The sequence below is a fragment of the Phoca vitulina genome, unplaced genomic scaffold (assembly GCF_004348235.1).
Source record: "Phoca vitulina isolate PV1807 unplaced genomic scaffold, GSC_HSeal_1.0 scaffold11, whole genome shotgun sequence".
NCBI classification, from domain to species: Eukaryota; Metazoa; Chordata; class Mammalia; order Carnivora; family Phocidae; genus Phoca; species Phoca vitulina.
The window spans coordinates 25889292-25915643 of NW_022589714.1; the positions used below are offsets into that span (position 1 = coordinate 25889292).

Genomic DNA, 26352 nt, shown 5'->3' on the forward strand with positions numbered 1-26352 from the left:
CTCCAACCAAAAAAGACAACAAGATCTAGAGCAGGGGTCTGTAAATCTTTTCTGTAAAAGCCCAGACTATATATTTTAGGCTTTGCAGACAGGATGGTCTCTGTCACAATTACTCAACTCTGCCTTTATAGAGTAAAAACAGCCATAGACAATATGCAGATAAGTAAGCATGCCTGCATTCCCTAAAACTTTATTTAAAAAAACAGACAGCTAACCAATGTGGCTCACTGGCCTTAGTTTGCCAACCCCTGATCTAAGTAGATCTGTATTCTGAGAAAAGGCAATATTTCTTATTTTTATTTAAGTTCTCATTTCTATTTTATGTCCTATCAAATACTGAAATAAACTTAAGCATGTACCTTAAACAGTAGAAGAGAGAAACTTTTCACTTATTATCAGATAATAATAATAAAGAAGTTCTGATGGAGGATATCCCCAAAAGCCCATTTAAATGCTATTTTTTCCTATGTTGATGGGATTTTAATATTTTTCTATATGGTACATCACTATCCTTTGCCTTATATATAGTATAGTTAGTACAATTTAAATTTTTATTATTGTTTTTCTTTAATCTTCCTGAACTATGTACAAAAATATTCTTAGGGGCACTTGAACTCTCCAGGGACACATGCCCTACCTACATCGTTGGCCTCAGTCTGCGGTTTCTTTCCAGTTGTATGTCCATTACCATCACTATCCTATGTATCAGCTATCAATGCCAGTGTGTCTCTTTCTACTAATCTCTTTTTCTATGTCCACACTAACTCTTATCAGAGTTCCATGCATGAAATCTGCTCTCAAACGAAAACTGAATTTGGATTGAAAGACCCAAATAACTTAGCTTCAGGAATTACATAAGAAGTTACCATAAACCCTATTATTAAGTCCCTGGCCTTTTGAAGGAGGGCTACATTCCTCTTCTGGGGTCACAGACTTTATGAAGGCTATTTTCCACAACACTCAAAAGCTTGTTGGCTTGTTTCTTGTGTGTGTTTTTTGTTTTGTTTTGTTTTTCGGCTAGGTTTCAGAACATTCAGGTTACTAGAAATCTGATTAACAGGTGAATGAGGACTTTTCCTAGTGTACAAATACCTCTTTATTTTCAAGGTATTTGTAAAAACTGATATGAGCATATTCTTTATTGATTTTACTGCTTAAACTTACTCGTTCCATATCCTGCCATTCTCTCACTAACTTTGTCTAAGATAGTTTAGCACAAGGATCTCACCCTGTACCACTGAAGAACCATCTAGGGGAGCACTGGAAAATAGCAAGCCCCAGGTCTCTTTTCTAATCATTCTGTTTGGGAGACAGAGCACAGGCATTAGTCATTTTTGGTTTTGTTTTGTATTATTTTAAGATTCCCAGGTGATTCTCAAGTTAATCAAAGCCTAGGGACCACTGGATTCCTATATCCACTTTCTTTTAGAAGTCTGTATAAAGGATAAAATGAGCAGTTTACACTGATACCTCCTTCTCTTTTGTGGCACAGAAATTTTACACATCATAAATGTGGAATTATCCAAGGACTTTAACTTTCTCTGCTTTGAAGAATGTCCTGCAAGTTTAATTCCACATGGCTGCATTTCAAAATATATACTTTTTTGATGACCTCACCATGTGGAAAATGTAGTAAGGCTTTAGCCATCAGTGTTGAGATCTTTTATTCTCTTTTCCTTGGTCAACTCTTGCGTCTTAAATGACTGTTTCTGGTAACTGTGAAGCCACGTGAATGCTGCTGTCTTTCTCTTGTTCATAGCACCAGAAGAATGGGCCACAACCCGCTCCAGCCTGAAGGCACCACCGCCAAGGTCAGCCCGAGGGGGATACAGGGAGCACCCCTATGGTAGATATTGAAGGTCCTTCTCACCTGTGACCTCACCTCAAAGACAATTCATAGCCTGTGGTCTCCACATAAACAGCAACAAGACAAGTAATAGTCCTTTTTTTTTTTCTATTCTAGGGATAACTGCTCATGATTTCTCCCGTATAGTTCTTGTATTCCCCCCTATACTGTTGGCGTGATATTGACACTAGTATTATTTTACAAAACGGACTAAAAAAGACATTGGCAAGCATTGTCTATAAACCATTCAGTAGGATGATATTCTCTTGGTTGTTTTTCATTGTTGTGTGTAACCTTTTTTTTTTCTTTCTTTTTTCTTTTTTCTTTCTTTTTTTTTTTTTTAAGAAAGAGCATGAATCTGTTAACAGATTTTGAGTCTCAATCAACTAGCAAAAACTTTGTTTAGGGTTGCTAAAAGACTGTAATATGATTTTTGAACTAGCTGATAATAAAGTTGTAGATAAGATGTTTTAACCTGTCTTTTAATATCTGTTAGTTAGATGAAGATGTTCGATATTAAGTTTGTAAATTTAATTTTAAATGCTGTTTTAATGGAGTTGAAAACAAGCAGCTACTGTATGTATGTAGCTAACTGAATTTGTTCAGTGTTTTAACCTGTATTTGTTAAAAAAGAAAAAAAACACACATAAAGTTCCATGTGTAAGCTACTCTAAATAGGAAACCACAATTTGTCAAATATGTTTGCCATAATTTGTCAATAAAGCTGAAAACTTTTGTAAAAACTAAATTTGGAATTACTTGTTTTCTAGCTTTAAATGCCTGCTTTATTTCTTCTTCAAGAGATGCCTAAAATGTTTTCTATTTAAAAATTACAAAAATGAACCCAAGCCTGTTTTAAGATATTTGTGTAATACTTAAAAAATGTATTAATAACTTATGGTTGTTAAATAATTTAAAAGTTAACAAACTAAACTGTTACATGAATCATGGTTAGTAAACACTAATGTATAACATGTTAATGGAAAAAAATGGATTTAGAATAATAAATGGATTTTAAACTATCCTCTAAGCTTTATCTTGCTAAACACAAATTCTGATTGACTTGTTTGCATTAGCATGTCTCTCGTGAGAAAGAGTAATGGAGTATAAAGAGGTAAGATTACCACTTACCACTGTCTAAATGCCTAGTTCTTCAACCTTTGAGTTTCCCCGCACATTAAATATCCCATCCAACATGTAAGCATCGCGTAGATTCACTTTATTGTTTTCACTCAAAGGAGTGCGTGGACTTCATTTGCGTAGTTTATAATAATTTGTTTTGACAAACAAATCATCAGTGTCACTGGCCAGTTGTTGCTATTCAACCTCAAAACTTTATTTGTAATTTTCAGTGCTAAATATCACCGCCCTTGAAGGCAGTTTAGAGGGCTGATATTTCTTTTGAGACTATCAGACTTGATGGCTGATGATTATTAAGGAAATATGTCGCAGGACTCAAAGGATGACTAAACGTTAAACAGGTAACACTAATAGTGACTCTGTAATTTTGCCTATGCAACAGTAATGTTAAATATTCTCAGTTATTAAGTTCCTGATAGTTAAAAAAGTAAACCTACAAAAACATAACAAATAGGTCTATAGGTTATTAAAACAACTAATTAACATTAACTAGAGGCACCAAAATTATTTTACAATATATAACCCTCAAGGCAATAAACAGAACTAAAATTAACAATAATAGTAATGCAACTCTTGCTAACATCAAACGTAAGCTAAATTTTGATGGAAAAAGAAAGCGAAAGACTTGATGGTAGGGATGAATGCCAAAACTGCTAATCTTTTAAATACAGTTTTTTTGTTTATGGTGGCTTTTGTCGATGTGATTGGTTTACTTTTTTGCTGCTAACCAGCTTAGGCGTATTGCTGTTCAGTTTTTGCAGCTGGAGTTGCATGCTAATAGTTTTACGAAGTGTGTGTCTGTCATCAATTAAAATTGTAAATGTTTGCCTTGCACACAATGCTGTTGAGTTATATTTAATTTTCTTTTTTTATTCTTTCTCACTATTTCAGGTATCCACAAGCAAAGAGCACATAAGTGAATAGCAGATGTGGTGGGCTAAGAAGGATAGAGGTAAGCTTATTTTTTTATCCTCTCCGAAATAGATCATCTTTACCAACACAGAGCTGTGGCAGCGAGCTGAAACACCAAATGCCACTTGTTGAGATACTGAAAAGGTTTAGATTGTTGTCAAGGAAGGAGTTATTTTTATCTTCTTTGAAATGAAGTGACTAACTCAGTATTTACCTGGCAAGGATTTCTGAGCTTATTCAGAAGCTTATCAAATGAAACGTGAATTAGTAGTTAATCTGCAGCCTTTTTCTTTGCTATGAATTACTATATATTACCTTTCCCTAATTGTACAAAGGAAGAGTATTCAAACTTTGATTCTGCAGTTTTAGGGAAAGAAATCACAACTGTTGGCGGAGATGGAGGAAGGGCAAAGGGAAGCCCCTAACTAACTGCTTGCTGACCCTTCGTCAGTGAGATATTTATTAACATTGACATTTATTTAGTCGAAGAAAATAACTAAACTTACCATTGCTTTCCCCAGTTATGCCACAGGACTTAGCGATAAACTTCTTGTTTCTCATCTGCCATTCTATTTGATTCAGCAAATATTCACTGAATTCAAAGCACTGTTGAAAATTGAGACTTCATTTCTGTACACAAGGAGTAGAAAACTTGAGCCAGTAAACTTCAGACCGAAAACAATGCAAGGGCAGTTATGAAGTCCACAGACTAACCTGAAGCTCAGAGAATTGAAACGGCTTTGCCATGACATTTGAAATACGGGTGAAACCCAAAATTTCTCCTTCTGGACCTGGTCCTCTTTCTTTTTACTACACAAACATCGCGTAGCCTTCAATGAGTCGTATAGGAACAGTATGAGACAGCCTGGAGAGACCTTATGACTAGAGAGAGGACAGAAACTGAGGGAACTGTGGAATGAGAATAGTCTGTCCGTAGATGAGGAAGAGAGCGCCACCTAGTGAAGGGAATAGGTTGTGTCACTTCACAGAGTTCAAAAAGTTCAGGAAGTGTTTGAGAGGCAGATCAATGGGCCCTGTGGTCCAGCTTCATGAAGGCACAGAGTGGAAGCAAAGCCTGGAGAGGAATGGTCAAGTCAGGTGGCTGTCCTTGAGTGCTATGTTAAATTAATTTTTCAGATTTTATGTGAAAAATAAAAGGAAGCCACTTTAGGTTTGAAGTAAACAATCAGAGCTAAGGCAAGTATCCCAAGGAACCATGGCAATCCACACGTTTAGTCAATTTCATAATTACTAACTTCATCTGGGAGAACTTTTCTAAAATCCAAGCTGTTAAAGTAACTATCTAAAACTGTATGAGCTTCAACTAATCAAGCCCCTTTGTCAAGCCACAGAATCAAAGATCAAAACTTACAGAGAATATAATTCGAAATTTTATTTATCAGTAACATTGCACATCTGATTTGACTCTTTAAAAATGTTACTGTTTTTATAAACCAAGGGAAGAAAGAATCTCTAATCCAGATGTCCTGCATATTATTCTTCTTTGAGCCTTTTCAAACAATAGGCTTGAACTTGTAAAGCAATGAAAGAGAAACCAGTCACTGTTACTATTTTGATATATTAATGAGTATGTTTTTGTGTCCACTGAAATTATTTTATTGTCGCTGTTGTTGTTTTATCACACTGTGGCTTTCTCACCAGACTACATCTTTGAATGCATTAAGTCAGGGCGGGTCTATCACAGCAGAAACAACAGTGCCGAGCAAGAGAAGAGAACATTCTTGGCTACTGAGTTAAAAATTTAAAAGTTTTTAAAGCTCAAAAATAACGATTTATGAGAAAGGGGATTTGAGTTTCAAAAACCTGGATTTTAAGTAGGCTTTAATTAGGACATCAAGTTTATGTGTTAACAGTAGATTTAAAAGGCTCCAAACAATCAATCAGTCCATGACTCATCCACCTGCCTCCATACATTCTACAAGATAAATACTGCCCATGTGGAGAAGAAAGCTCAAGAGGCAGCAATATCTAAGATATTAGTTTAAGATATTAGCATGGCCTAGAGAATGGGTTCTGTATGCTGTAAGAATTATCCAGTAAAAGCCTCAGGTAGGTTTGGAACACAGAAGGGACCTTTGTCTAGAGTAGAGCCTAGGGAGGCAGCAGGCTTCAGAGAGTTCCCCACACCTGTGAATCCAGGTGCTATCCTGTAGAAGAATGTTTCTACAGACTGTTCCTCCATGTTGGCAAGAGTGGAGCAGGTGTGGCAGAAGCAACCACACACACAACTGTCTCCGCAGGAAGGAATGGCAGGGAGCGGTGGCATCGGCATGGACCGGCGCTGAACAGGATGTGGACGTAGCGGTAGATACCATGTGGAAAGGCGACAAGATCAGCTGCACTCTGACCAAACTCCAGAACTTAAATCCAACCCTGGGAAAAAGAGATGGGGCAAAAATCAATCCCTGAGTTGACAAAGCAACTCCTGACCAAAATTAATCCATATTCAGCTGAGACTGTTTTTCTCTAACTGGCAGTCTGGAGACCTAAGACTGAAATGAAGTTGAGGTACAGAAAAATATAATTACACATACACTTGCAGCTGTTTATTGCATAACTTTGTCTGACTCTTAAGATAGTCAGAAGGGAATACAGTAGGTTTCTCCGGCAATGGGGAATGAGAGTTTCTCTAAGTTAGTGGCCTTTCAGCAGAAACCTTTGATAGAATGCAAACTGTTCAGAGTGGCCCTAACTAACAGACATTCATTCGCCCAAAGGGTGCCTTCTTCTCTTGTCGGTATCAGACAATGATGCCAGGTCCCAGCGTCACCCCGTCATGACATCATGTCTGCTCTCACTAGTTCTGAAGCGCTGGCTCCCGAAGATGGCTGTCAGGAGGCACCTTGCCAGTTGGAACCACTGATACACAAACATCCTCAAGTCTGACTTCCACCTCTACGAGTCAGACAAACTTGCATGGCAAATTAAGGTTTAAAAATTACAGTGCATTCCTTGTAACTGCAGTTCGAAGGGATTCCTGTGTTTGTTCCAAGCATTTGTTCAGATAGTGCTGTAATTCTTGGTACACTGATGATCCTGTGACAACTGTTGTTCACCAAAATACCAAAGGTAGCTAGCCTGGACACTAAACAAAGTATTTTAAACAGTACTAATAGCATTAATATGTAAGAAAGTCTTTGTGCCTGCTATTTGTCCAATAAAAAGTTTTACTACACGCAAGTATGATTAAATCAGAATCAATCTGATGCCACCTAAGAGACCAAAGAGTGCTTTTAGGTCTTATTTGTAATATTTAGATCATTTTCACTTTCAGTATATTAATGGAACTGAAGCCAATTAGCTTAATAACAACTGAAGCACTAACAGTTTTTAAATAAATGTGATACAGAATAACATATTAAAGGTTCCCATGAATTCTTCTAAGGGAAATAGTTTTTTTCAAGCTGTATTATTAAGACATTAATCTTGTGCCTTTAGTTCTTCACTTAAAAATAAATAGTCTGGCATTTTGAAAACCACAAATGTCCCTTAAACATGTAACCCTTTAACCATATAGGCTACTCTCATTATCTCTACGTCTCTTGGTTAACATAATATAGAAGTTTGTAGGTTTGTTTATTTTTTTAAGGGAATAGAGAATGGTGATCAGTAATCTGAGTTGGCTGAGCGTCAAGTATCAGTTTCAGTACCAAGAGACCACCTGTTTACAGAAAACTCCATCCACTCGCCACTCTTGCAGGTTCCACAGGAAGGTTTAATTTTTTACTGCAAAACATTCTGTAGTACACAACTGAAAATACCCAATTGTATAATTTATAAAATGTATTTATGTTCAGTGTGAGGTTAGAGTATTAATAATAACAATAATAATAGTGGGGCCATGTGTTTTCCGAGCATACCTTCCAGGCAAGGTACTGTCATTTTCACACAAAAACTTACATGAAACATCTGCAATCCTTAAAGCAGGCTTGCAAATGCCTAACCCTGTCTTATAGAACAGGGGGTTGAAGTCCAGAGGTTTAACTAATGTCACACTACTAATACACAGAACAGCCAATATTTAAAACAAAGTTTGATAACACACACATTTTCCAAAATGTTATGGTGATCCCCAACTTTTAATGAATTTAATTGAAAAGAGATTCTAAAATCTCAGATAGCCTTAATATAATTTCTATTCTGTAGCAATATGATGAATATTGACTAAAAAAAAGATTATGATAAAATTTTTTAACTTGAATTGCATCTTTATTTTGACCTTTCCTCAAATTTGTCATTCTTTTAAAAATTCTGATTCCATCATAGAAAAATGTAGATGAAAAGTATCCCACATGTGTTTCAAAGTATGACTACTGTCTTTCGTAGAACAAATGAATTCATTGATAATCTAGATTCCATTTTGACATTTAAAAAAACACTCACATGATTAAATAAGAATGAAAGCAATTTCAGGCTTTTATTCTTCAATCTGTAAATCAGAACTCAGCTTTAAAGAATGAGAGTCAATTTCAAATCAGAAATATCTTTGTATGGTTCTTCACTACACAGTCCTGTGTTAAGAACACAAGTGAAGGTATCACTCAATGTTAACTATTTTAAAACGAAGTATTTCCTGATGCCAGTATCATGTGTAGCATTTATCTGGACATTCTAGTTTCTTCTTAAAATATCTGAGTTAACAGTAAAATAGCTGTTCTTGTTGACAGGCGGGCACCAGTCCTCCATATTCAGCAGAAAGATTAATTTCCTAGTCTCTTTACATAGAATTTATTAATTGGTACTAGAAAGATCATTTACAGTAGGAGAATAAGGTCACTCTACTTGGTATGCTGTTTTATATCTCAGTCTCTTACACTTTATTGTCAGACAAACTGAGAAACCCAGAGAGGAAGCTGTGTGATTCATATACCACTGGATACCTCAACAACAGCCAGCTTATCTGCTTTTATTAAAAAAAAAAAAAAAAAAAAGTGAAGAGTGAGCCATCTTAAAAATTGGTAGTGAGCTTCTAAACACTAATTTAGTTCAAATTTCTGTTCCATCACGTTTCATACTTCGCAGTAGTGTACAGTGAGTGATCTACTTATGAGAGAAATTTGGAGACTCTTAGATCCTCCTTGTAGAGCCTCTGGAAGCAAATGTCAGGGACATAGGTTTCCTGTCACCTCAATGCTTCTCAGGATGACTTCTATCAGTAGGAAAATGTTCCTTCCCCTTTGTCTCATTCTGCCCTAACACACACATAGCATATGTCCTATATTCTAGCCTCTTAGCCTGTCTTTTTTGACATTAGGACATTTTCAACTTCTCTCATACCATCTTGCCCCTCCCTTCCCAATGCCTTCTGTCATTTTTCCCAACTGCACACGGGTATCTGAGAAGACAAAAGAAGGGCAACTGATTATTACTGGGGAAAGAGCACTGTCCAATCATTCAACAGAGCCTCATGTTAAGAAATGTTTATTGTCTTCATTATGAAACCAGTACATGCCCACTGTAAACCAAAAAGTATGCCAAGAAAAAAATCACAATTAAAGCAGACAAATAATGACCATTAACATTTATATATAACCTCCTATTCACAAAATCTTGAATTCTTAGCTCTAAAGAGGATGCAATAGGTGAGAAATGTCTTCAGTTAGTCTAAGATCTCTATTTCAAAATATAAACTTTAATATTAGAAATAAATATACTTATGGAATTCACCGAGATCAGTGCATAATATCTGTGACTGGAATAAAGCTAGTTTTATTTATTTATTTTTTTAAGATTTTATTTATTTATCTGAGAGAGAACATGGGCAGGAGAAGGGGAGAGAAGGGGAGGGGGAGGGGCACAGAGAGAGAGAGAGAGAGAGAGAGAGAGAGAAGCAGACTCTCCACTGAGCAGGGAGCCAGACGAAGGGCTTGATCCCAGGACCCTGGAATCATGACCTGAGCCAAAGGCAGACGTTTGACCAACTGAGCCACCCAGGCGCCCCTGGAATAACACTAATTTTAAATGTATTTAAACAGGAAAGATTATATTTACATGTTGCATAAAGATCTTAATGGATTAATGCTGAATTTTTAAACTGTTTCTTTCAACGTGCCTGTTGGAGGTTTAAGAATATAAATTAATTTATTGTTCAGTATATAATTATTTAGAACTTATATTTAGAACATATCTGCTGCTTTAGGCTTTCTTATAAAGCAGTAATTTTTAAAATAAGTAATACCATATTCCATCAGAGAAACTTCTCTGGAATCCTTTTATCATTGATAATCCCATACAAAATACAAATTGGTTTAACTTCTTAAAGGCGTTTTTTTCATTTCTGGTAAGTAAATCATCCAGGTACAAATAATGGTGTCTTAGGATATGGCAGAATTGCCATGAATTGATTTTTTTTGAAGAGTTTTTTTTAATAAATATACACCCCCTTTTTTCTAGCCAAAAGTAATTCATACTCAGGGTTGAAAAACTTAGAATGTATAATACAAATATGTAATGTAAAAATCCCAAATCTATAATCCTAATCCTCAGAGACAACTCTGTTAATAGCTTGGTTGATATTCCTTCTGATTTTCTTTCTCTTCCTTTCCTTCTTTCCTTTCTCCATTCTTCAGCTGCTCGTTACTTATTTATTCATTTGAAATGGGATTCTGCCATATACCTGCATGCAATTTTAATTTTCATCAGTGAGCTGAATTTGGTTCTTTGTGAAAGAGTGAGCTAATACCTATTTCCACAAGGTTGATTTGTGTGGAGAATTAAAGTTGCATTATTTATACTATGAAACTTTAACCCACAGCAGATGCTCTACATTGTAAGCAAAACTACTTGAACCTGTGAAGCTTCCATTTTCTTATAGGTAAGAGGGGGATAATAATACCATCTCCTCATAAAATTGTGAGATATGGGGGTGCCTGGGTAGCTCAGTCGTTAAGCGTCTGCCTTTGGCTCAGGTCATGATCCCAGGGTCCTGGGATCGAGCCCGCGTCGGGCTCCCTGCTCGGTGGGAGGCCTGCTTCTCCCTCTCCCACTCCCCCTGCTTGTGTTCCTGCTCTCGCTGTGTCTCTGTCAAATAAATAAAAATATTAAAAAAAAAAATTGTGAGATATGTAAAGTCATACAGGTGTGGGTATGTCCTCCCCAAATTTAGTTAATATTCTCCCCCAAATTATTTTTCCTTAACTAAAAATTTTAACTTTAAGACACCTTCATGCTGTGTATCAAATGTGTAAATAAAAGCTAGTTTAATCCAAAAAAAACCACCTTTCATTATCTAAATCAATTTGTAACTTAGATGTTTTTAAAATAATCTTTACCAAAATATTCAGCTAATGTGGCCTTAGATTACAGGTGTGAAAATGCTCATCATTATATTCATAAGCAAACATATATACTGGGTATCTTCTTAACAGGTAATATAAGATATGTTTATACATAAGAATCTCATAGTAATGTTGCACATCTATATTTCACATTGAAATAGTCAGAGGTAAAAATGAAAGTGAGACTAGTGATAATCTGGTACATTGTTTCAATAATAATAATAATAATAATAATAATAATATGAAGAAAGAGACCTTTGCAGTAAGGGAATGCATAAGACATGTCAAGCACAGTCTTAACTATTTTTAGGAATTACTTCAACTATTTTCTCAATAACTCTATGAGGCAAGTTCTAGGGTATCCCCATTCTCTAAGTGAGCAATCTGGGCCTGAGAGAGAAGTAACCTCACCAAGGTCACATCACTGAGCAGTGGGGTGGACTCTAAACCCAAGCAGTCACAATCAGAGACCTCTTCCTTAACCCCCGCACTCAACTGTCCCATCTGACTTTGATTTTGTAGTGAACTAAGTTTGAGAGGAAACCAAAATGCAGATGTATAATTTATTCTTCAAGATAGTAAAAAGGATTTAGAAGAAATTCTCTTATTATGAATGTTGCCAAGATTAAAGTCTGATGATAAATTTCTAAACACTTCTATATACATAAACCAAAATATTCAGAATATCTCTTTTCCCTGGGTTATCTAGAAAATGAGCCATGCATAATAACCCTAAACTCCATATATGTTGTCCCTGACCATATTTATTTGCCCATCTTACTTAAATAGAAGCCATGTGTATCTAAGTATAGAAGTTAGCCTTCATGGAGGTTGAGATATCCTAAATAACATAAAACTTCAATGAAAAGTGAAAATAAACTGGAAAAATATATTTCTAAAAGAATAGTAATGATTACTTATTTGTTTACTAATGACATGTTCTATTGTATCGATTTGTCCCAATCTGTACAAGTGCAAAAATAAAATGGAGTTTTCCTTTATCTATATATCAATGATAAACACTAGTGAAATGTATTTTATATTTTATTATACTTAATAGTAGGACACCAGATGAAGGTGAACATAAGAACAAGAAAAAAAAAAAGATTTAGAAAGAACATGAGTGCAGCTAGAAGGCTGAGAGAGATCCATTAGAAGTGCTGAGATGAAACAGGTAGCAAGATGAAAAACGAGATAGACCACCCCTTATATCCTTCAGGGAATGTAATGTCCTGAGATCTAAATATTTTCATAAATCACCAACATGTGCAACTTATCACATAAGGCAGTAACTTCAAAAATTAAAAATATGCCTTCCCTTTAGAACAAATACAGAACACTCCTCAACTGAATAGATCTGGAATTTCTGTTATCTGTCTGTTATCTTCTATATCTGATTTGCATAAACCATTGCCCTTTCCCCTCACTTTGACCAGCAGATATTTTTTACCACTTTGGTAAAAAAGTGAGTGTGAGTAAAGAACAAACATTTGCACCAGACTCTTACAGTGTATGTTAATTCAAATTTGTGCTTTTAGAAAATTATGAATTAATTGCACATCATTTAACTTTAGAATCATTCAGAGATGTTATAAAATAGGAGTACTAAATCTATGAATTCCAAGGATATGCCAAAGTAATATTTATTACACTTCTTTATAATACTGATGTTTGAGAGAGACTGTCCTCCCATCTATTAAAAGTTTTATAGTTTCATATACTATATACTGTGAGTAAAAGATAGACGCTGTTGGAAGTATTCATTCCATAAATGTTCTCAAAAAGAATTTATTATTTGTTATATTTAGATTATTAGGAAGATGTCTAATGTGGGATTTTATAAAATGTTAATTACTAATAAGTAAAACTTGGTGATGAGTTGATTCAATTGCTCAGAGGTAATAATTAATTCTCTCAGGATTTAAGTCCAAGGTGTTCATATATTTGAAGTAATAATCAAATGATTTATTGACTCCACATAGTTTTACATCGCTTATTCTATTATTCACTATATCACTCAAGGAAGCGCTTTAATTAGAAATGATAGCCTGTGACTAAATGAGATAGGTTCAAAAGAAAGTGGTCTTATGACAATTTACAGCTAAAAAGTATTCGGTGGATGCAAACAGTCTGCTGACCTAAATACATTGCTAGCTATCACAGAAGAAAAAATGTCATCAAGCACAGCATCTTAGTTTAAAGATATTCAAGATATATTTGGGGAAAGAATACCCAGGCTTTACCTTTCTAATGGCAAAAATCTGAGCCCTCTTGGAAAAAGGCATCACGTTTGTTTTTTGTTTTTTGTTTTTTTTAACTTACTAGTATCCCAGACCAGACCGATGGGAGACATTTATCAAATATAACGAAATGAATAAATATCTATCAATTAGCTCCCATCTATTTCTGATCTTATATTTCTTATGTGCTATTTATGATTATCTAAATTATATTTATAGGTAAAATGCTAATAATGTATATGACATTATAAGTTCACACATATGTATTTTTAATCATACCTATCTATTATGCCTTGATACTTTTAAAAATGTTTACAATAATATTGTATTTATCACAACAGCTCCAAAAAGAAAGCAGGTCAAATTTTCTTAACCTCATTTTAAAGATAAGAAAACAAAATTTCACAGGGTTAAGAGGTTTGTCCAAAATTACCTGAAGTCTAAATGGTGGGATTTGGGCTGAGACATTAACCTCTCCAAAATAACCACCTTGTTTTTGTAAATGATAGTGGCCAATCGGGAAGAAAGAACAATCAAGGCTGTATGGGAGAGAACATTGTTCATGTGCAGTAATTATTAAACATCTTACAATAAAACATATTCCCAAAGTATTGAGACTTACTCTTACCTATATCTAAACATTTACTCATAACCTTAATAATTAATATTTAAATGCTTCCTAAACACATGGCATAATATTGAATACTTTTAAAAAATAGCATATTGGTGTCAGATGCATATGAAATTACTCAAAATCGAGAGCCTAATGATTACAGAACTGTACGCTGAGTTTGTAAAATCTAAATTAATAATTTTCTGATTTTAGCTGGAAGAGAATGGAATTGAAATTTATTAAAAGTGTAAAACACTAAGTAAGAAATTAATGGAAGCGTTCTAAACTTGATTTATAACATATCAAAACTGCAACTCCATTTCTCTAGCATCTATGATTAAAAGAACTTCAAAAGAAAAGAAAATGGATTATCATGGGGCGCCTGGGTGGCTCAGTTGGTTAAGCGACTGCCTTCGGCTCAGGTCATGATCCTGGAGTCCCTGGATCGAGTCCCGCATCGGGCTCCCTGCTCGGCGGGGAGCCTGCTTCTCCCTCCGACCCTCCCCCCTCTCATGTGCTCTCTCTCTCTCTCATTCTCTCTGTCTCAAATAAATAAATAAAATCTTTAAAAAAAAAAAAAAAAGAAAATGGATTATCATTCTACCACTAGACAACAATTAGCATAACTTTGGCCATCATTTTTCTATTACTTACATTAGTCCTTCCATCTTAAAAAAAAAAAAAAAAGGACTATATGACTATTGGATAATTGAGATTTTAAATGCCCTGTGAGTTTCAAAATCTAATTTTGGCTCAATTTGCAAAGGCCAAAAAAGTCACTGCAATTTCCTAATTTTAAACCAAGCACCCTGTTTTTGAGGAAAAGATCCCAGAAGGTTTGAGTCTACATTATACAGATCATCAGCTGATCTTGATTTAATTTACTAAAAAATTTCATTTAGCAGTGCAAAGATTTGGGCTTATTCCATACAAGTGTAGTCCTCTGAAAGGATTCTGCTATTTGGTCCAATTTATCTCTGACCAACTTTATTGTTAAAGTACATCGCAAGGACCTAGGAATACCTATTTTGTGAACCCACTGTTGAATAAGGACATCAATAGATTTTACTGTTTTACAATTAAGTTGCTGTTTGCACTGTACAGAAAATATATAAAGCAGTATACTTAAGAGAGTCTTAGGCTTACTCAGTTCCAGGGCAAACCTCATCCCTGAATTTGACATGAGTTCCTGAATTCTTGCTCGTGTGGTGAGATAGCTGAATTGTACTATGACACTTCAGGTGCTGGTGTGCTCAAAACCTCACAGATTTCTAGCTAACTGCTGAGATTGACAAATGCACATTTTATTAAGCATATATGACTAATTAAAATATTAGGACTTAATATATAAATAAGATACAGCACCTTAAGTTACAAGTAGTAAAATAAATACATGTATTGGATGATGAGATGATCCTTGCTGCCTCCCTTCCCCAGTGTAGAAGAAGGAGGGGTCGAGGAACGTAATATAAATGAGAGATGACTTTAACTATACCTATGATGTCCACACCAAAAAAAAAAGGTAAGATACTGACATGCTACAGAGTATTTCTAGAGCATGCATTTATCTATAAAGAGAAATTATTTTATTATGATATTTGGTAAATATCTAAATGGACATTATTTCCTACTCTTCTGAGGCTGGATTTGTTTTTAGCAATGTTAAAATATACTATATATGCTTTATTTCATTGATTTTCTAATTAGGCTTCATTATTATTGCAGTAGAATTATACCTATTTCCCAAAATAACTTTGGTTGTTAACATTAATATATTGCAGCGGCATTCAATTTTATAGAAAGGACACATATCTCACCTCTCAAATAATTTACATATATAACTAATATTTTTATTCTTAAAAGGACCATAGACAACATCAAAATGTAATTATTTAACTTATCAGACTATTGATTACTAACTATAGTAGTTGTTTTATTTATCTTTAATTGCCTTTAATGTATAAACATAAGAAAACAGAATTTGGTAGGGCGCCTGGGTGGCTCAGTTGGTTGAGCCTTGATTTGGCTCAGGTCATGATCTCAGGGTCATGGGACTGAGCCCCATCTCAGGCTCCACGCTCAGCAGGGAGTCTGCTTGAGATTCTCTCTCCCTCTCCTTTTGCCACCCCCCCCCCCTTTCTATTTCTCTCTAAGTTAAATAAATAAATCTTTTTTTAAGAAAAAAGAAAACAGGATTTGGTAACAGAAATTTTAGGACAAGGCATAGTCTGTTAATTTGTAAATGACTATGTATTATGATGGAATTAAATTTCAAAATCAAATCACTGGAGCACAAAATAAGCTATGAATGATCTTTATGATTAAAAATATAAAAACAAAACAAAGTCTTGCCTATTTGTATAGAATACCAATTTCACATTCTTTAATTCTGGATATACTAGTTCCTTCAGAAGATATTCAGACCTTACCAGAACTTAAGTAAATGAATAAGATTCTTATTTCAAACTTTAATGGAATTTGCATAGATATTCTATTTTCTATGTCATCTATTTCCCAGCATCTAATTTTACTGATTAGGCAGTTTTGAAAGTTTATTTTCTTTTCTATTTTAAGACATGAAGTTTAGAAATAAGTATTATTTATTGAAGTGATAATCCATCCAAAATAGGATATTTGCCAAAATTAGCCAAAAAACTACCAACTCTCAGTTCCACTTTGCATTTGTGGAGAATCTAAGCATTACTTATAAGTGATGTAATTCCTTTCATATCTCAAAATATACCCTTATAATGGACTTAACAGAAAAAATGTACAACATAGAACACTTAAGTATCATCCAGTAGCTCTGATTACTTTTAACACCAATGATTTATATATTATTTTAACATAATGACACATAAGGCTTATTCCCAATATCCTATTTCCTTTAGTTTCCTCTACTCTAATTTTTGACATATAAAAATCAGCTATAACTAGGGAAACATACTATGTGGATTTTTAATTGGAAGTAATATTGAGGATTTATTGTCTCATTCCTTATCAGTTACTCTACCAAATGCCTACGCAACACATTCAAATTTTTGTCACATGTTACTTGCTCAGTAGCTTCAAAATAGACTGGAAATGAATTTGAATATTAATTAGTATCTAACAATACGTAGACTCTGAAAAGGTATATCCAGTTAAGTTGTAATGAATTTGGTTTTAATATCAAGTAATGATACATTTAAAAATCATAAAAGTCAATTGCTCCGCTAAAATGTTTCTTAATATGCTGTAACACCACAAAGCCACCTTAATTTATAACAAATAGTGAAACTGTAGTGCTAAACTAATCAAATTCAAATCAACTCAATTACATATGTTTCACTGAAACACTGTTTAAAAAATGTAAAATGAACTAAAAAATTAAAGGCTCATTGCTTTATAATCAAAAGCAGTGAGATTTAGACTTCAACCAACCAGGTGATAAGTTCATTTCTCAGTTGTGCTCTTAGTGGGAAGTTGTCAAGAACATTTGACATCTCTTAAACTTGCTATCTCATTTGTCCTGGTTTATGAACCTCATGTTGATATGTTGAACCACAAGACAGGAAGAAGAGGACAGCCACCATTCTATTAAAATATATACATCAGGGCGCCTGGGTGGCTCAGTCGTTAAGCGTCTGCCTTCGGCTCAGGTCATGATCCCGGGGTCCTGGGATCAAGGCCCGCATCGGGCTCCCTGCTCCGCGGGAAGCCTGCTTCTCCCTCTCCCACTCCCCCGGCTTGTGTTCCCTCTCTCGCTCTCTCTCTCTCTGTCAAATAAATAAATTTAAAAAATAAAATAAAATAAAATAAAATAAAATAAAATAAAATATATACATCAGCATTTGCAAACACCATGTGTAGTGTTAAAGGATCTGTAATTTCCAAAGGAAATATGCAGTATCTCTCATTTCCTCAGTTCTTGTTTGTTTGTTTGTTTTCTTTCTTTCTTTTTCCTGTGTCTAATGGTGCCCAACTAATTTGGCACAATAAGGAATACCATTCATTAACTGACCTAGTGTTGGAGACATCAGGACTCTTACCAGAAAGAAAAACAGTGAATGAAAAAAACACTACTATATCCAAATAACTACAAAAGTCACAAATCATTTTTTCCTCACAAATTCAAAAGTGGCAATCTTTCAGTGAAAATATATTTTTGGTAATTTCACAAAACTTCTAGCAAAAGAGGGTGTTGAATTAATACATTTTTAAGCAACTAATGCTTTCAGCTAAGTCTTTATATCAGGAAAGTTGAAATATTGGCAGGTAAAGAGTTACAAGTTAAGAAAGTACTTGAAATACAAAAGCTGAGCCTTTCTTAGTATAATAAACCAAGTCTCACTTTTGACTTACTCTGACCCGGTCACTTCTAATTCTAACCCTATTTTGATCTTCAATTTGAAAGCAGTAAGGCTCAAGCTACATAGAGCATTGCCTTCCAAAACTTTGATTTTTCTGTCATTCTTACAGGAAGGGAGAAGGTTTTTGAATATCAGTGTATGCTCTCTACTCCCTAGCTGATAGTTCGAGCTACTGTAAGAATCCTGCGAATTTTTTAATAGTAGTTGAGGTTCCATTAAACTTAGTTCTCAAATAGCTTCTTAGAGTTTATTCATCAAATAATTCAGGGTGTAAAAGTAGCACATAAACATTAATTGAACAGCCATTAAGCAGTATGACTGTTTGTTTTTGGTTGATGGAGGACATAAAGCTCCATATCCTGTGGTAGAAAACAATTAGGTCTTATGATGAACATGCCATTAAATACACTACTACCAGACTCGGACCCGTTTCACTTTACAGAATAGCAGTCAGCCGTAGTTAGAAGCCTGCCCAAGTTCTAGGAAGTCGTATTTTTACTGTCATGACTTAGCTGCTTATAAATATTGTAGTGTGCCTCATGCCTTATGCTAATGGCAATGACTAATGGTTGTCAGTATCTTCATTCCATCTCATAAAAAACTTCCTCAGGAGAGACTGATCATAGCTAGAATGCTGCTTAAAGTTAAACTGTTTTTCTAAAACACAGAATATAAAAAGCACTTAAGTACAAGAGGTTGGATGGATAATTTATTTTGTTTTGAGTATGTGTGACAACAGCTACTGTTGTTAAATTTGCCATGAACTGAATTGATACACCATATGGGAATGCCTCAGAGATGCCTATATGTGTGATTGCATAATGCTTTAAATTGCTCTGCTCATCTGGGACTATAGGTGAAGACGTATGATAGAGAAACCAAAAGATGGAATAAATCTGACACTGACTGGAGGTTCAGTGTTTTAAACAATGGAGGTGAGGCCCGCCATCTATTTGATTTCATTTATGCACTCTGCTTACAAGACAGATGCAGAACACTTCATTACGGCCCCAAAAAGAAATGCTTAAATGGATGAAGCAAATCTTTGCATCTGATAGAAGCTAAGTGGGATATTCAATGAATGTCAAACAAGTGAGAGACTTTTAGTTTTATTCTGCATTGTGGCAGCACAGCAGTAATGTGCTGATTCTCATATGTGCACGGTTTTCATGTGCCTTGCATCTTCAGAACTTAAGGTTATGAATTTCTGTATTACAGAATAAAATCAAAACAAAAATCAACTAATAATGAAATATATTTTGTTGAGGGATTGTGATGATATTCACACGATTTTTATTAAAATGCAGATGGGGGACAGAAAGTTCCTGAGGAAAGGAAAGGTCATCCACCATACATGATATATCTTTATGGAGCTTCTGTCTAAAGAGTTACCTTAGTCATCTTTCTTGACATCACCTTTTTGTCTTAGAGGGAAAGTTCAGTGTTGCCGGCAAGAAGGACAATATATAGTGGGCGCCCAGTAAATGTCTGTAGAATGAAATGGGGTGTAACGGAACAGAGTGGGACAGAACAGGACAGATTAGGGACATGATTATGTGTTCCCTCCTAAAATTCTACTTTGTTCTAAAACGAAAGGAGAAAGAAATGTATGGATGGATGGGTGGGCAGTGATATAGATGCTTCAAAATAGAAGTCTGTTTTCTTCTTCATACACACTTTTATTAAAAAATAGTTTGTGGGGCTCCTGGCTGACTCCGTTGGAAGAGCATGCGACTCTTGATCTCAGGATTGTGAGTTCAAGCCCCCTGTTGGGTGTAGAGATTACTGACATAAATAGATAAACTTAAAAGATTTAAAATTAAAAATAATTTGTTTCAAGAGTATAAGTTACAGTGTATATATTTGTTTTAATGAGACATGAAATTGCATAAGAGATTTCAGAAAGTTTCTCTTGAAAGTAATTAAAATAATTTTTTTTTTAAATTAAAGTGCACTTTCTGGGACCTAGTCAGAGAGACTTTAGGAATCTTCAGCTAAGTTACAAATACTATAGAAATATCATGCCTCCTATTTTGTCTCAAAGAAGCTTGGGAGAAGGCAGCAGCATTATTGTGCCCATGATGACTCTGACCTACACATACCATCTTTCCAAAGAAGAGTTCCATGTAAATTCTTCTGCACAATCTAACACAGCCTTAGGAATTTGTTTTTAGCTAGAAAATACATTGTAGATAAGGTGACCATGCATCCTGGTTTATGCCTGTTGTCCCAGTGTATTTATTAAGAGTGCCACCTTCTACTCTCAGACATGTCCCAGTGCAGATGACCAATTATGGTAATCTTACCCATAAATAATAATAAAGTGTAAATAATAATAAACTAACCTTTATTGGAAGCTTGTTATTTGCCTGAGGCTTTGAAATACTTTCATGTGTAATAAATTCTTCACAGTAACCCAATGAGGGAGCTATTTTATTTCCCCCACCATCTTACAGTCGAAGAAACAGAGACGGAGAGATTGACTAGTGTGGTCTTCTCTCAGAGTGGGCAAACCTGAAACCAGACAAAGGTCTGGCTCCTTAACAACATAGGTCAGCAGATGGCATACTATCTTCCTATTTGCTGGTTGATACGAGTGGCTTGGTCTTACTGAATACAGTCAAAGATTATCAATAGTTTCAATTTGCTATTCTTATTAGCTGTTATAAGACTGTATTTTTATAAGGAACATACATTTTAAGATGCAAGAAAAGAGCACTGAACTGAGCTAGGTTGTAGTTCAGGATATCACTATTACTATATTAATGACAATAACAATGATTTATTAAGTGACTAGTTTTTCTACTTAGGGCTTTCCCTGTGTTCTCTGACTCTTAAAATAGCTCTGTGAGGTAGAATGTTCCAATCCCACGAATGTGTACGGATTGCTTTAGCTACTAGCCCTAAATTGCCTCAGAGGTTAAAAGGAAGATCAAGGATTGTTTCATTTCAGCAGGCCTCCCAGCTCTGACATTCTCTGACTAAATAGATGTCTCTGGGAGTAACCGGTTATCAGGATATAAGGCATGAAATCTGGATGCTGAGGAAAATTCTTGGGGGTGAAGAGACTTCCCTAACATCTCATATATATAGTAGCTATTGTGCATTAAATGCTTACTAAGGGCCTGCACTTTATAAACTTTTTTCTATTGTTTTTCTCCTCACCATAGGCCAGATAAGAAGAGAATTTGGATTTGAACCAATGTAAGTTTAACTCCACTATGCTAGAATTAACATCTTTCTCTGAAACTCTCTAGGGATTGCCCTAATTCAGGAACCTTTCTGAAAAGCAATATTAAATAAAGATGAATAAATAATATTTGCTTATAATCAATTTTGTTCCACCACTGTGTAAAAAATATACATAGAAAAGCAGATACGATAGTATTACATAGAGGTTGTTGAAAAGAAATCCCTTTTTCAAAAAAGAAGTGTAGAAATTCTTACTAGTGCAGAGTAGGTTCTGTGTGCTGCAGAGAACAAAGTAAATAGAAGTCTGTGCCTCTACCCAAAAGATGCTTAAGATTCACCTGGGGTTATAAGAATATAAATGTATGAATATGGATTATATGCTATTATAAAATGCCAAATCCTATAGCGTAATTTGAACAGTGGTTCTTAACTGGGAATGCATTGTATGTGGTGTGCTTTAAAAATACAAATGCGAGAACCATATTTGCATTGACTTAATAAGTTTCTGAGGTTAGAGCCTGGAAATGTGTATTTTCTAAACTCCACAGGTGATTCTGAAGTGACTATGAATAACAACCACTGATTAAAATATATGTGGAACATATTAATATGTTAATTATGCAGCTTTAAAAAGAAGAGGTTAATCTGGGCTGGGATTTTAAAAGAGAGCTTCCCAGAAGAGGTGAGATTTGGATGAAAAGTCAGATATGGACAGAAGGTAGGTGAACCAGAATTTTTTTTTCTTTTACTCTTTAGCTCAAAACAAAATCTTGCTTTTAAAGTTGCTTTTTTTTTTTTTTGCCTGCATTTCAGATTCCTATTGGATTAATTGGATAATAAAATTTATAACAATAAACACCTGAAAATATTCCATTATCTTCTAATATGAAACTCGGGTTTAAAGTCTTGCTTGAAAGCTTGTATATTATTGCTTGAAAGACTAGTATATTATTATAGATTATATATTGATTATATATATATATAGAGAGAGAGAGAGAGGAAGATATATCTATATATGGATATATAGGTAGATAGAGATTATAGATTTTACTACTTATAATAAAGATTTTTTGTCACAATTAGTAAATGCAGTTTAGACTGCAAACTGCCAAGGACAAAATCTGTATTTTATTCAAATTTGAATTCTTAAATCTTTATCATAGGGATTGGCGTCTAAAATATGCCTGACATATATTTGTTTGTTGAATGAATGAGACATTTAGATTTATCTGGTTTATTCATTCCACCTTGTGTGTGGGGGAGATTCCAATGGTCTCCATTTGAAGGATCAAGCATTTGATCTATGAAGGTTTGGGTTAGTTAGTTAAAATGTTTCTTGACCCAGAACCATAATCTGGCAAAGACTTTCAACAATTGTTATTTTAAAAGAGTAAGCTTTTAGACTTTTTCTTTCCCAATAAAAAGATAGAAAAGGCAAAAGAGTTGCAGGCATCTTAACAGGAGGGGCATTTCCCATCCATGTTTGTGCCCAGCACAGCTGGTAAACCCCTCTTCTCAGACCAGTCTCTCCATGGAGGACAAAATCAAACCTTTCAGTGGGAAGGAGGAAAGCCTTTATAAGTAAGCTTTCCCAAGCTTTCTGCAGATCTGCTTTTTTTGTAGAATAGGCTTGTTTTGCCATTGTTTGGCTTGGGTTGTTAACAGTTTTAAAGGCATGACTGTCAGAAAGATCACTGAGAATCTTTATGTTGCTGCATTACATCTTCCCAGCACCAAACAAGCCAAGCTTCCTTAGCATTTTGTTGTTGTTGTTGTAAAAAAAAAAAAAAATGTCAGGAGATATTCATATTCCCCCCCCGTGGAATTTTATAATACTTTTGGGACTAGTTTCATAGACAAGAAAAATAATAGGAAGAACAAAGAATAAACAGAAAACAAAACACAGATGAGAAAAGAATATGATGACAAGATGACAGAATGCTCTGAATTTATTATTCATATACGTGTTTTGGAGAATAAAGGGGGAAGTGGAAGGCATCACATGGTGTTTAGTTGTGGACATGTATTTGTAAAACATTTTTAACATGAGACAGCTATGACAATAAAGGCAGATACTTATTTTTGGTATTAGAGAAAGGACTGGTAGCATCCAGAAGAGGGAGCTTGGGCAGAAGCAACTGTCACAGAACAGGACGCCTGTCAGCTCAGCCTCAGTGCCACTCAAGGGAAGTCCTGACTGTCCATCCCCATTGTTCCTGGTTCAGCTGACGTGGCTCTAGGCTAGAGGGGCTTAAACAAATGGCCACTGTTCCTTTAAAGGACTATTGGATGAATTCGACGTAACACACACATGGAATTCTTAGGTGGACCCAAACCCAAGACTTCCAGATTGCTAATTGGAAATCTTAGTAACCGTATTGGCTGCAAAATAACCTAAGGAACTTTGGTTTGAAAAATGGCTGGTACCGGGCTCAAGGCATGTCTCTACTGATCATCATATGAATAGCTGCACTTTTCCGGCCTCCCCTCTCCTCTTCCCAGATGCTACAGAGCACCTCAGCCCAGACAAGCCTGATTATCATCAGCAAAAACATTCCAACATAAACATGATTACAAAATTCATTATAAGCAGTGATTGAACACTGAACATATCTAAAACAGTTTAATTCATAGTAAGTTGCATAAAACATCTGAAAATAAAATGAATTTGTGTTTTAAGAATATTTCAAGAGTAGATCATCACATCCGTGGCATACATGTCATCCTGAGTACAACAGTGATTTTAATCAGTCACTGGTGTGCTAGAACCATAAGCCAATGAGATCCAAACATCCACATTTCTTCTCAGCTTAGCATTCAGGTACTTCATTTTGGTAGCCTGAAATAGACCTGGTGGGACTACTCATAGCATGGAAATTGTCAAGGGCTTTGTCTTAGTCCGGTCCATTCAGGCTGTTTTTTGTTTTTTTTTTTAATTTTATTTATTTTTGAGAGAGACAGAATGACACAGAGAGAGAAGGAGAGGGGTGAGGGTCAGAGGGAGAAGCAGACTCCCTGCTGAGCAGGGAGCCCAATGTGGGACTCGATCCTGGGACTCCAGGATCATGACCTTAGCGGAAGGCAATCGCTTAACCAACTGAGCCACCCAGGTGCCCCCATTCAGGCTGTTATTTTAAGAAATACCACAGAGCCGGTAGCTTTTAAACAACAGAAATTAATTCCTCACAGTTCCATAGGCTGGGAGTGTGAGATCGCGGGGTGGGGGGCGGGGAGCACAGCATGGTCGTGTGAGGGCCTTCCTCCAGGTTGCAGCCTTCTCCTTCTATCCTGCATGGCAGAAGGGCTAAGGAGTTCTGTGGAATCTCTTTTATGAGATCACTAATTCCATTCATTAAGGCTCCACCTTCATGACCTAATCATCTCCCAAAGGCCCCACCTTCTAACGCCATCACCTGGGCGTGAGGATTCCAACATGAATTTTCGGGGGAGAGAGGCAGAACATTCAGACCACAGCATGCTACAAAGTAGGGCTTTTTTTTTTCTCTTTTGCAGAAAGGAAGTGAGCCAGTTTACCAGCACACCACTGAGCTACATGCACATTTTAGAAGAAGAAACCCAATATAAATATATGTCTGTAATTAAGAACACTGCTTATTAGGTATATATTTAAAGAAGATACTGCTTAAGAAAGACAGTATTTTGTTAGACTGCTAGGGCTAATTTCTCTTATTATGCCAGTTAACCTCCCTGTCTCTCTTAGTCCCTCTCTCCTTAAAATAAGAGTGGTGGGGGGTGGGAGGGATGGTGTGGCTGGGTGATAGGCATTGGGGAGGGTATGTGCTATGGTGAGCGCTGTGAATTGTGTTAGGACTGTTGAATCACAGACCTGTACCTCTGAAACAAATAATACATTATATGTTAAAAAAAAAAAAAGATAGTAGGAAAGGAAAAATGAAGGGGGGAATTGGAGGGGGAAACGAACCATGAGAGACTATGAACTCTGAGAAACAAACTGAGGGTTCTGGGGGGTGTGGGGGGATGGGTTAGCCCAGTGAGGGGTATTAAAGAGGGCACGTTCTGCATGGAGCACTGGGTGTTATATGCAAACAATGAATCATGGAACACTACATCAAAAACCAATGATGGAATGTATGGTGATTAACATAACAATAAAATAAAATAGAATAAAAAAAAGTTAAAAAAAAAAGAATATAATAATACCTACTTCATAGGATTGTCCTGATGATTAAATGAGTTAATATATGTGATATACTTTTAAGGTGCCTGGCACAGGGAAGGTGCTCAATAAGTATTTTCTATTACTATCAGCAGGAGATGAAACTATATGGTATTTTATAGTCTTCTCCTAAGAAACTGCCTATTTTCAGTGTTATTTTCCTCGTTGAGCTTTTATATCTTTTAGAAGCCCATACCTAACTTCCACAAGTTCTGTGAAGATCCGTTAAATGAAACCATATCAAATCACTTTGAAATGCATAAAGTACTATGTAAATGAAAGGTGGAATAATTATGTTAAAGGCATCATCTTGCATTTTGTTTATATTGCATCTTTGAAATGAGCATCAGATTCTTCTCTAGGCAGTTACTGCTCCTACAGAAATAAACACAGATGGTGCCCAAACCTCCTACTGAATAGTTCTAGGCAATGGCATTTATCAAAATACTGCAGGTCACTAAATGTGCGAAGACTCAAAACAAACCCCACATCTCAGTGTCAGGGCAGCATGGTAATTTAGGCAAATAAGCCTTTGTTTGATAATTCAAGGATCTTCTGATT

General features: G+C 35.4%; 1 protein-coding gene across 13 annotated transcripts in view; it reads left to right on the forward strand.

The window, feature by feature from the left end:
* Nucleotides 1–26352, forward strand: part of KHDRBS2 (KH RNA binding domain containing, signal transduction associated 2) — a 581162-nt gene that overhangs the window by 548231 nt on the left and 6579 nt on the right. For 3 of the 13 annotated variants that reach the window (XR_004300183.1, XR_004300185.1, XR_004300186.1), the window contains exons 9-11: nt 1760–1933; nt 3878–3938; nt 21572–22311. Coding sequence is in view for 5 of the 13 variants with exons in the window: in XM_032409566.1 (XP_032265457.1) it covers nt 1760–1857 (98 nt within the window). In the remaining 8 variants the exon portion in view is untranslated. The other 10 variants (XR_004300184.1, XR_004300190.1, XR_004300188.1 and 7 more) reach the window with 10 other exon arrangements.